The sequence below is a fragment of the Euleptes europaea genome, chromosome 8 (genome assembly GCF_029931775.1).
Source record: "Euleptes europaea isolate rEulEur1 chromosome 8, rEulEur1.hap1, whole genome shotgun sequence".
In the NCBI taxonomy this organism is placed as follows: domain Eukaryota; kingdom Metazoa; phylum Chordata; class Lepidosauria; order Squamata; family Sphaerodactylidae; genus Euleptes; species Euleptes europaea.
The window spans coordinates 21,945,095-21,957,683 of record NC_079319.1 but is presented as its reverse complement, the minus strand read 5'-3'; the positions used below and the strand labels follow the sequence as shown (position 1 = coordinate 21,957,683).

Sequence of the window (12,589 nt, the reverse complement as noted above, 5' to 3'; positions counted from 1 at the left end):
TTCCAGCAAACTGAACATCAACTTTCAGATTCTGTAGTGACAGACTGCTGAGAATCAATACACTTGGGACAATCCCAGGACTGAATGTTATTCTAACAAAGTTATTATCACGTTATCATCTCGGCCTTGCCACAACATTTCTCCTTCGAAGCTCACCATCCCATGTTTCCTGGCCCTCATGAGTATTCCAACAACTTTATCTGAAATGCGGACGTATCTGTCAAATAACTCTCCAAAAGTGACATGCATCTTGCCATCGCGACGGAAAGAGGCCATTGTCCGGATGATAAAGCACATGTCCTTCATTTCTCGGTAGATGTGGGCCTCTGCTCTCATGGCCCTTTCTGCAGTTTTTGTCCCCTCTTTGGGATGACCGTAGCCGTCATCTCCTTTGTGTAGGCGGGTAGTCATGGCAAGCTCATAGTCGAATTCTTCGCTAAAAGGGTTGAGCTTTTGTGTTAAAACATGTTCGTCAGCCCATTCTTCCCATCTGCCCCTCAAATTGTGAACAGGGCTGTATTTCTTTGGGACTTTGCTGTTTCTGCTTGCGCTGAAAGAAACAAGAAATGTAACTTTGAATTTCATATAATTTCAAGTGGGATGCCCAAGTATTACACACATTCAAAACTTAAGAGCCCTTTTATTTTGGTTCAGAGAGGCGGCCACTAGGTGGGGTATGATCACTAATTCTAAAATTTCATCTTTGAACATGCTTACTACTGCTCTGATCTGGGAATAACAAAATTGTCATTTTAAAAAAAGTTCTTGATTTGATTTTCTCAATCTTTTTCTACCCAGGATTAATTAAAACTATATTTCCATTGATTATTACTGTTAGATTTGTGTAGATATTTAGTCCCTCCAGTCCTGGGAAAGTACTAGTATGATGAAAAATGTTTTCCAACCACATCAAATATAAACTTGCATCTTACTAATCAGAAATCTTTACAGAAAGGTCTTAGTATTTGCAAAAGGTATTTGGATGAGTCCCAAGGCAAGAAAAATCTATTGGGTTGGGAGAGCAGATGAGGCTTCACACGTGCTGAATTATGCACTTTCAATCCACTTTAACAACCGTTCGCAAGTGGATTTTGCCATTTCACACAGTAAAATCCAGCTGCAAAGTGCATGGAAAGTGCATTATTCGGCATGTGTGAAAAGCGCCTAGGTCGTACTGTCCATTGACTCCTTACATTTGATGCACTACTGAGAGATCGTGGTTGGATGTAAGAGAGAAGTACATGAACACACAAAGCTGGTTTATACTGAATCAGACCCTCAGTCCATCAAAGTCAGTATTGTCTACTCAGACTGGCAGTAGCTCTCCAGGGTCACAGGTCAAGGACTTTCACACCACCTACTGCCTGCTCCTTTTAATTGGAGATGCTGGGGATTGAACCTGGGACCTTCTGCATGCCAAGCAAATGCTCTACCACTGAGCCACAGCCCCCCTGGGAACTGGAAACATGGAAGGAGAAGGCTCCCCTACCCTGGTCCCCATCTGAATCAGTGTTAGCATAATCAGGAGTTCTGTGTTTGGAACATCTGGTTTGACAAGACCCCAGAAAAGTATAATGTGCCCCCAGTCTCTTGACCTGTGGTCTTTGGATCCTTCAACTCCTGCAAAATTGTGTGAGCTCAAAGCAGGGTAGGGTCAAACAATGCATAGCCTGGAGCTACAGGCTGTGTTCATTTTTCATCTGTGATAATTTCCCCACTCCTCCCGCTTAATTCTTTAATACTCCCTTGCAGCTAAATATTATTACCGCCTTCCTGGCTTTAATCTTCTTAGTGAGTTTGATCAGCACCAATTTATTTTGTGTTTGGTTTTCTGCTTTGCTAATGTGGTTGGTTTTTGGGTTCCACCATCCTACCTGGTTCTGTTTCTCCTTACTGGTTCTCAGAAATGGGATACTGTGTAGTCTCCTGCTAAATTCACCCCAACCATGATCCATGCCAGAGTGCCTGGCTGTTCAGGCAAAAGTATTTTCAAAACTTAACTGGGGCTACAGTGAATGTCTTATGCCATGGCAAAGACTCAGAACAAATAAGATGATGACTTAATTTGATCCAGGGACGTCTTCAAACTAAATTTAGTCCCTGACTCAAATTCTCAAAGACTTACAGTGTGTGGCAGGAATAGTATTTTTGTGCACTTTCCCCTGCTGTAGCGGAAGGCCTCAGATTGTGTGAGGCCTCCATGTGTATTTCTGGAGTGCATTGCACTGAATTTTGGTGGATTACAATTGTTTGTTGGGTCACCAACTCTAGGCTGGAAAATTCCTGGAGATTTGGGGCCAGAGTCTGGGGAAGGCAGGGTTTGGGGAGGGGAGGGGAAAAACCTCATTAGGGTATAATGTCACAGAGTCCACCCTCCAAAGCAGTTATTTTCTCTCGGGAAAATGATCTGGGTAGTCTGGAGATCATTTGTAATTCTGGGAGTTCTCCAGGCCCTACCTGGAGTTTGGCAACCTTAACTGTCATTTCCCTGAGTGTGAAACTACACATTATGAGGTGTTCCATGGTTAGGGATGCCAACCGCCAGGTACTAGCTGGAGATCTGCTATTACAACTGATCTCCAGCCGATAGAGCTCAGTTCACCTGGAGAAAATGGCCGCTTTGGCCATTGGATTCTATGGCACTGAAGTCCCTTTCCTCTCCAAACCCCGCCCTCCTCAGGCTCCGCCCCAAGAACCTCCCACCAGTGGCAAAGAGGGACGTGATAACCCTATTCATGGTTGGTTTTTTCACCCACAGACCCATACATTTCCTATGATCTTCTTTTGACACAAATAAACCAATACAAAACCACATAGAGCAAATTTAGAAGGGGTATGGAGTGATTAAAATTCATTGTCCATGCAAAATCTCCACATCCATACCCAAACTATTTTTTCTGTCACTGAGAAATACAGTACTCTTACAATCCCCCCCTGTTAACTGCGTAGAGCCCAAAGGATATAAGAGTTCCTTGGGCCTACTGTGGAGCCGCCATCACTGTGGGATTTTGTTACCCATGGCTGTTGGCCCAATAGGCTTATGAATACAATACCCTGTGCTGTAGCAGCTTAGTTGCGTCTCTGCATTTCACCTGTAGGGTCGTTCCCCCAATACCAGGGGTGCTCCGGGTCTAGACCTGGTTACCTCACAACCAGGGGACTCAGAGCAGCATTGAACACAGCTGTGTAACAAAGGAGGATTTTGTTAAGGTACTCAGTGCATTTGATGGCCAGAAGGCACGCAAGATTTTAAATCCTGGAGAGAGGGTAAGTCAGGAGAGCAAGGTGCAATATTCACTTTTAAGGCTGATGAAATTAAACATGGACACCATTTTGGAAGGTGTTGAATCTTGCAGGGGACAGAGGGAAAGGAAGGTTGAGTATTCCGCTAAATGCGGGCACCGTTTTGAAAAGTTTTCGCTTCATATGTATGCAAAGAGTGGGCAGTGCATAGAGGGTGCCACCACTTTTATATCAAGAGAAAGTAGTTGGGAGGGGGGCAGCAAATGGAGAGGATTGGTTAGAAAACTTTCCCTGCCCCCCCCCCCGTCTTTTACTCTGAAGCCTCTCAACATGTAACAGCACTGGGAGGGGGTGGGATCTGGGAGAATAACGGTACATTTGCCCTCAAAATCATGCTCATACGAGGCGAAAAATGACAAGCGTTTGGGTGAACGTAACAAAATTTGGAGGAAAATCATAAAGTGGGGCCTACCGATGCAACTGCTCCCCTCGAAACAATTTTTTCCCCTCCCTTAGTTGGTGTTAAAATTCTAATTAGAAGCTCTGGTGAAAAATACTTTCGAATGTGCACGCTGTTTTATACAATCTGAATAATTGATGAGAGGCTCCCACGCTGATACTAGTACATTTGGAGGCTTGAAAATCAATGCTAAATCCGTTATCGTATTTTTAAAAGCATAAATGGCCGATAAATTTAGGGGGGAAAGCCATCTTTGAGGCTAATTTTCCTTGAGGCAATGAGATGTTGAAGTAATGTGGTAAGAAGCCCTCAGGTTGAGCTGCTGCTTAGATTTCAGACACCACGCTAATCTCTTCCTCTTCTGGGCAGCCACATTTAAGGTTAGACACTTAAGAAAATATTTGAGGAGTTCATGTGAGTACGACTAAAGGTCACTTATGTCATCGCTACAGTTGCATTTTATTTTTAGCACAACGTTCATGTTCATCTCGACTTGCTCTGTGTCGAACTGAATAGCCTTATTTGCTGGAATCATGCATCCATGTGGCAAATTTTACTTTTTAGGAATATTTGAGAGCTGCCAATACAGGGAGGTAGTTGTCCTGCTGTTGCCCAGACCGAATATTACAGAAGGGTAGTTCTGAGCCAAAGTTGTCTGCAAACTGTTTCTCTCTCTTGGCTATCATTCATCCTCTACCCGTGGGTAGCTGTTCACCTGTCAAAAATGTTACTACCTGTCTGTAATACTGACAAACACCTTTCTAAGAGGAATTAGGTTAGGAAAATGTAACAGTTTGGCACAGACGTCCCTCCTCCCCCACAGTATGTAGACATTTTTAGGACTCTAGGATTGATCCAAAGGTTGCATATGGAGGAAGAGTTCACAAAAGGTGTTGGCAGAGTGGATCCTTCCCTGCCTGCCATTTCTTCAAGCCATTTATCCTAAAATTCCTCTCTGAAAAATTCCTCTCTGAGGACCTCATAAATAAATCACAGCAAGGGCAGCAACTATGAGGAATCAGATAAAAATCATCTCTCCTTCTGCTACAGCAAGCCATGAGTGGAAAAGGGAGAAGAAGGTGGTTTTATTTCATTCTTCATTGTTGCTGAGATCCAGCAGGGTGTAGTGGTTAAGAGGGTGGACTCTAATCTGGAGAACCAGGTTGGTTTCCCCAAACGACAGGCTACTTGGAAGGTAGGGAAGTATCTGTTCCTCCATCTCCTTCCAACTCAATATCAACAGAAGAAGGTTCCTCTGTCACTGGGGTCCCTCCAGTTTATCACTCTTATCAGTGATTAATCATCTAGAGGAAGCTCACAAGCAGGCTGTGTTGGGAAGACAGCAAACGGTAAATGTTGAGAAACCATATTTGTTCAATTTTCTAATAAAAAACTTGGTTAATGACCATGACTGCATCCTGTGAATTCTCAGAGTTACTTATATACTGTACAAAGTGGAAACTTCCCTTTGTACTAAATCTCCCATCAATCATTTGATATATGTTGTCGAACAGAGCACATAATCTCTATTCACTTTCTCTACAGTATTCATAATTTTGAAAGCTCCTTCAGGTATTTGCTGATATTTTATTTTCTAAATTGCAAGAATCCTAGTAGGTGATTTCGTCCAATTTTCCCATTTCAAATATCTGCAAACCTACAAACTAGCCCAAATTATAATTTTTATAAAATCCCAAAATCTTTTACTGATCCACCCATTTGAACAAAATGAATACCTTTCTTTGGTGGCATACAGAAGATTTCCCAGTCCATGAGGTGAGCTGGTGTGTGTGAACCATTTGCTGGAGCATCCCCATGGAAACAATACTAAAATAACCACATTATAAGGCTATTACTGTTCCATGAATCTTTGTGATTTTATAATTCCATCCCCACCAATACCCCTCTTACATCTGTGTCAGTCTCTGCCATGTAAGAATTAAGGATAATATCCCCTTCTCCCCTTCTCCATGATTATCCAAGGAGAATTTTTCCCTGTAGGTAATAAGCTCCAATTGACACATTAAATTAAAACATTTTTTAAAAATCCATCATAGCCTTTTCCACCCAGAGTTGTAGGATCCTTTCAGATTTCTGACCTAGATAGGAGGGACGGCAGGTTCTGTCAAGTTGAAAAGCACACTTGTACACAGAGTACATAATGTTCCCTCCCAAACAGCTTGTTCTTTTCCTTTCCTCGCTGTTCCCTGTGGGTCACCGAGCTCACTTTGATAAAGATTGATCTAGATTATAGTCACTCTCCATGGAACCGGCAAGAATGATCAATAGATGTGCCATGTCAAAATAGGTGGCAGGAAAAAGAATGACTATAGCATAATGCTTCCAGTTACTGCCAGATGGGCGCATGTAAGGTACATTAATTCCCAATTTTATTTATTGAGAGCAGTTTGGAAGTAGGGAAGAAAAACGGCATCAGTTCTGAAATCAATTTTGGGGAAGACACGTCTTGCTCAAGTATGTGACTGTATTTACTCTGCAGTGACTCCACTAAATTTTCCCAGGATTCCTGAAGTTTCATTTTGTTATTCCCACAGGGTTTCATTTTAGGTTCCTGATCCAAGAGCTGAACAGAGAGCTGGCCATGATTTTTCCAGCCTAACACCTTCTACAGACTGGTGTGAAAGCCGCGATCTTGTTTGATAGTTTTGCACCCTGTTTAAACAGGTGTGAATGACCTACACAGGATGCAAAAACAGGGAACAAAGCCAAGCTTGTAACAAGAGAGGAAGAAATGAGCACAAGAAAGGTGCACAAGTTGCTCTTAGTCATAAGGAGGATTCTAAAATGCATTATTTTTCTTTGCTCTTGTTTTTCCTAAGTCTTGCACTGTTTCCCTACTCTTCAACAAACTGCACGACAAGATTTTTGGTATTCTTCTTGGATATGTTACAGCGAATGTCCAAAATTTGGATCATGTTGATAATTTCAGATTAATTGAATGGAAGTTTGACAGCTGACAAATACATATTCTTACCACCTTTGTTTGATACACGAATGCTGACAATCCTATTTAGGTAACTTCAGAATTCCTTTGTGGATTCCTGAGTGTTCAGATGATCTCATAATTTGTCTGGGATTGTCATCATTTGTACTAGCTCCCTTTTGGTTTCTGGACCATGGTCCAAAGTGCTGGTCTTGATATATAAAACCCTAAAAAAAGAAAAACAGGATTGACTGCTTTTCCCAGTATGGACTTCCCTGTTTGCCTTCAGGTAGGGTTGCCAACTCCAGCGTGGTAAATTCCTGGAGAATTGGGGTTGGTACCTGCAGAGGGGAGGAGTGTGGGAGGAGAACTTTGTGGGAATGTGATGGCATAAAATCTGTCCTCTGAAACTGCTGTTTCTTCCAGGAGAACTGATATCTGCCATCTGGAGATAAGTTGTAATTCCAGAAGAATTCCAGACAGCACGTGAAGGTTGGCTACCCTGCCTTCAGAGGACCTTCTTCAGGTGACCTTTGGAAGGTAGTTGGCTACTACTGGAGATGAGGCCTCTCCTGAGGCCGCTAGCCCTACGGTTGAGGGCAGCCTCGGTGTCATCAAGATGGTGGCCTCCCTACCTTCCTTTCCCCTCTTTCCCTCCCTTCTTTTCCTGTTCCTCCCTGTTTCCATTTAATCCTTTTTACCCTGTCCAGGATAAGTTTTAGCTGTGGTCAATTTCTCCCCCTGTGACTTGATATTATATTACCGCCATAAGAACATCCCTCCCTGTTGGGGTATTTATTTAGGCACTATAGGCTAGACTTCAGCGTTATGGTGACTTTATGTACTATATTTTAACTAAATGGATTTATGTATTGTATTTTCATCATTGTTGCTAGCTGCCCTGAGCCCAGCATTGTTGGGGGAGGGCGGGATATAAATTATTATTATTGTTGTTGTTGTTGTTGTTGTTGTTATTCCTCCTAAGGGATGCTTGAGAGCCAGCGTAGTGTAGTGGTTAGGAGCATTGGACAGTAATCTGGAGAATCAGGTTTGATTCCCCACTCTTCCACATGAGCAGCGGACTCTAATCGGGTGAACCGGATTGGTTTCCCCACTCCTACACATGAAGCCAGCTGGGTGACCTTGGGCTAGTCACAGTTCTCTCTGAGCTCTCTCAGCCTCACCAACCTCACAAGGTGTCTGCTGTGGGGAGAGGAAGGAAAGGAGACTGTACGCTGGTTTGATTCCCCTTAAAACATAGAGAAAGTTGGCATATAAAAACCCAACTCTTCTTGTTGTTGTGTGGTGCCATCATTACTACATTTGAGATGCTGAAGACAGCACATCCTTCTTTTCTGAGCTTTTAGCAATTTCAGTTTTCAGGCTGGTGCTCCTGAGATCCATCAGGTTGTTTTAAGTCTCTGTATCTTCTCTGGCTTTGGTTCCTTCCCGTGCAAGTATTTTTTTAATTAGCTCTGTTTACATCTGTTGGGTTTTATTTTGTTGAATTTCAGTTGGTGTCTTACTGTTCAGTTTTGTTTACGAATCTGTATAAGTCCCAGTGAAAGCCTTGCTCAGCAGAGAACTTTAAAAAATAACAACATTCACATTCATTCATCCAGAAACTAGTGATTACAAGCTAGCACCAGAGATACTTCATTCCTTGAAATGCTAATGTTTTAAAACTAAATATTAATTGTAATGAATTATTAAATTACAAAAATGCCTACTACACATTAAATAAATAAAGGAAATGGTTGTGCAACAGTTCATTCATACTCAAGTTATGGGTAACTAAAATGATTTGTGAAGAAAAGTTTGTAATCTTAACAGGGCCATTCTAAGCAGAGTAACACCTTTTTAAGTCAGCAGAGCTGTAAGAGCCCTGCGACGCAGAGTGGTAAACTGCAGTACTACAGTCCAAGCTCTGCTCATGACCTTAGTTCGATCCCGACGGAAGTCAGTTTCAGGTAGCTGGCTTAAGGTTGACTCATCCTTCCATCCTTCCGAGGTCAGTACAATGAGGACCCAGCTTGCTGAGGATAAAGTGTAGACGACCGGGGAAGGCAATGGCAAACCATCCCATAAACAAAGTCTGCCTAGTAAATGTGCTGTGACATCACCCCATGGGTCAGTAATGACCAGGTGCTTGCACCACGGACTACTTTTACCTTAGCGGAATTACACCTTTCTAAGTCCACTGAAGGCAGCCCCGTGGCGCAGAGTGGGAAGCTGCAGTACTGCAGTCCAAGCTGTGCTCATGACCTGAGTTCGATCCTGACGGAAGTCGGTTTCAGGTAGCCGGCTCAAGGTTGACTCAGCCTTTCATCCTTCCAAGGTCGTAAAATGAGTACCCAGCTTGCTGGGGGTAAAGGGCAGATGACCGGGGAAGGCACTGGCAAACCAACCCATAAACACAGTCTGCCTAGAAAATGTCGGGATGTGACGTCACCCCTTGGGCCAAGAATGACCCGGTGCTTGCACAGGGGACCTTTACCTTCACCTTTTTAAGTCCACTGAAGTCTGTTTAGGATTTCACTTTAAATAACCTTGAAATGACTTTTAATTCATTGATGCCCTGATCCAGAAGGATTTCTTGTCTGTCTTACCTTAATGGAGGAGGCAGGTCTGCCTTCTTTTGAAGGGTTATTGGTCAATGGTATCCTGTTAATGATCTGAATGGAGAAACTTCCTTTGGCAAGAATTCTGCAAGCATGATGGAATATCCACAGAGCTTGGGATGGGGGCGAAGAATGCTGTGTACAAACTTCTATCCGTATGGCTTCTAGTCCTACTCTGGATGAATTTGTAACATCTGAATGTTGAATAATATATTACAAAACAGCAAGGATGAGGGATGCATGAGACTTTAAGGGAACCAAATTCAGAATTTCAAATGTTGGCTTTGTGGAAAATATCTGCACTGAAGAAAATGTGTTTCCTTCTGTTATAACCAAGTCAACGAATTTTCAAACTCACCACTTCCTAGGGTTGCCAGGTCCCTCTTCACCACCGGTGGGAGGTTTTTGGGGTGGAGCCTGAGGAGGATGGGGTTTGGGGAGGGGAGGGACTTCAATGCCATAGAGTCCAATTGCCAAAGCGGCCATTTTCTCCAGGTGAACTGATCTCTATCAGCTGGAGATCAGTTGTAATAGCAGAGATCTCCAGCTAGTACCTGGAGGTTGGCAACCCTACCCCTTCCTGTAGCTTGTGCTAATGGCTTCTGAAACAGAAGGGCATTTTGGTAACTAAGGTGCTTCCAAAGAAAGTGCAAAGTTGAAAAATAAATGGAGAAATGACAAAACTGCTGGTTTCTTTGTACCTAGAAATCTCATTGGCCGGTTCTCGTTGCTACTCTGCAAGCCTTTTCAATTGTTATCTGACAGGTCTGATGGCAAGCTCATGTGGTTCTGTCGACTGCTTTTTAAAGAAAAAAAACATTGCAGTCTGTACACTGTATGTGTTGGGTGAATTGACTGCACACTACTGTATGTACTTACAGTAGTTTAGTTTTCTGCAAACAATATATATATCTGGAATTGTTCTCTTTTCTATATTTCATTGTATGGGTAATTGGTATTTCTGAAAAGCTACCTACATGTGAGCCACAGGATAGAATCCAGCTATGTGCAACTTTTTTCTTTTGCTTGTTTTTTCTTTTGTTAAGAAATATTTCTACACCACTGACACCTCTTTCTTGCCAAGTAGTTAGTACAAACGATAGACTGCACTACAAGTAGGGATCTTTATACTTTATAGATCAGCCCCATCTACTTTTTTGTTACAGTGAATCAGGTTTAAAATTATGTGACACCCGTAGATCCATAGGATGTCAACACAGGATGCACAACCAAAAAATGTGGCGATAACTTCTCAAACTGATGGCTTTTAAAAGGATTAGATGAATTCTCAGAGAACAGATCCTCTAATGGTTATTTGGCATGCATGACAGACATTGGAGATAAACCATGAGGGAGGGCCATTTATTTCCTGTTTATTTTATGTGCTTCCTGAAAGTATCTGGCTAATCTGTGTAAACTATTTTGAGATTATGGGTTGTACAAACAAACTGTGACTTTCATGTTACAGCCCACTGAGCCCCCTCTCCATTTTTTCTCCTACGGGTAAAGAACCTCATGACCAGCATGGGGTCCTGCAGTGGGAATGGAGAATCACCAAAAATCATTGTTGTCCTGCAATAGTCCACCAGTAGAAAATAGTGATTGGGAAGAACTCTATAAAACTTTTGCTTATGATGTCTGGTTTGGATAAACTCATGTAGCACTCTTGGTCATGTGGTTATATGATAAAGGCACCAACCATAGACTTCACTTCTTAAATCTAAAAATATTTGCTGGTGTTTCATAAAATTGCTCCTCTCTTGAAACCAAAAACTGAATTTTTATTTACTGTTTAATTATAATCAGATTAAATATGCCCTCCACAGGCCCATCAGAGAGAAAGGCATGTTCACCAGTTCTTCAGATTGTTTTTCTCCAGCTTAAATTAGCTATGCAAAATTTGACCTTTCCTCTTCTATTTCATTCATTGGTCATTTTGGATGATAGGGTTACTTCCTAAACATCTCTTGAAACTGCATATGTGTGAATGCTTCTCATGGGGATACAGTTTGAGTCCACCTGCTTATCACACTTACAGTAACCCATTAATGGAACATCAGATGTTCCTTATGTGGTACCATAGGGGACAAATCACACAGTGATCCATGTTGAGCACCAACTCAAGAAAAATAGCTCAATCCATAAAACCTCGGTCACACTGAGGCAGTTTCAGTAGGCCATTAAATGGCAGCCCTATTAAATGAAGTAGCCTTTAGGAGCCCACCAGATCCACATTTTGAAACTGGTGTCTACTTACAGTGATGATGTGGGACGTTTTATCCTTATGACACTCGCACTTTCTTGGCTACTGTCTTCTAGATCAAGCCTGTCCTCAGAGTCTCCCCCAAAGCCGCTGTCCTCAGTATCCAAGCTGTCACTGCGACAATGACATAGGTCCTTTTCTGAGGCTTTGTCCTCATGTTCTATCTGTTTCCATCCTTTAGTCAGCTCTGATACCAGGTTAGAGCATTTTCTCCTTCTTGTAGGAGATATTTTGCCACTAAGAAGTTTGTCAATGTTTCTGAGGTCTTCGGCACACTTGTCTGTCTCTGAACACTCATTATCTTTTTCATATCTGTTGCTGAGAAAATTAACACCATTGCCTCTTTCATAGATTTTGCTTTCAACTGTTTTGGTCACTTGTTTGCTTCTAATGTGCAGTTTCTGGAGGGCTTCTTCAGATCCACTTGGACTCTGTCCTTCATTTTCTTTTGATCCCTCAGAATCTGATGGAAACTTCACTTCATCCTTTGCTTGGTCTTTCTTGATGAATGCAGGCTGTTTGGGGGATATTCTCTCTTTGGATGGAATGCTTAGCGGCTTCTCCTCGTTAGGCACCCATCCGCTGGGTTCCTCGGCTTGTTTTGTATGATGATCAGTTGCCCACTGCTGCCAACCCCGCGCCAAGCTGATGACTAGGCTAGCTGTTCTGATCTTTTTGATGGCTCTTTTGGCAGGAGTTGCATTCTGGTGGTCTTCGGGTGGCATCGTGTTTGTAGTGATTTCCTCACTCACTTTTGTGTTTCAGCTACTTTGTGGTGACGATCCTGCAGCAAATAAGTAGCCTGAAGGGAATGGTGAGGATTTAAATAGATAGAGGGTAGAAGTGATAACGCTGGAAAGTATGTGAAACATTTCTCACATAGAAAGAGTATCCCTATTCTGAGAGCGTTCTTTTTTAAAAAATGGCTAGGCGTGCATTTCATCACAGCAGTTGGACACTCGATATGGTAAACATGGGTGACGCAGACAGCTGGTTCCTTGGGCACAGCTGTGATGGAAATTAACAGCGCCTGTAAGTATCCTCTTGAGGGGCACCTT

At 42.5% G+C, this 12,589-nt stretch overlaps 1 protein-coding gene across 1 annotated transcript; it reads right to left on the bottom strand.

Annotated features, from left to right (window-relative positions):
* ABRA (actin binding Rho activating protein) lies at positions 1 to 12,258 on the bottom strand. The gene is made up of 2 exons (XM_056854348.1): positions 11,526 to 12,258; positions 1 to 550 (listed from the first exon to the last, which is right to left on the bottom strand). Exons 1-2 carry the CDS (start codon positions 12,254 to 12,256, stop codon positions 88 to 90), a joined length of 1,194 nt encoding a protein of 397 aa, XP_056710326.1. The 5' UTR covers positions 12,257 to 12,258; the 3' UTR covers positions 1 to 87.
* Between the last annotated feature and the right edge of the window lie 331 nt (positions 12,259 to 12,589).

What these genes read in the sequence shown, in the direction of transcription:
- ABRA (XM_056854348.1), bottom strand. Translation starts at nt 12,256, where the DNA reads ATGCCACCCGAAGACCACCAGAATGCAACTCCTGCCAAAAGAGCCATC. An exon ending in AAACGTCCCACATCATCACT is followed by an intron (nt 551 to 11,525) that starts GTAAGTAGACAC and finishes TGTTTCTTTCAG; the next exon opens with CGCAAGCAGAAACAGCAAAG.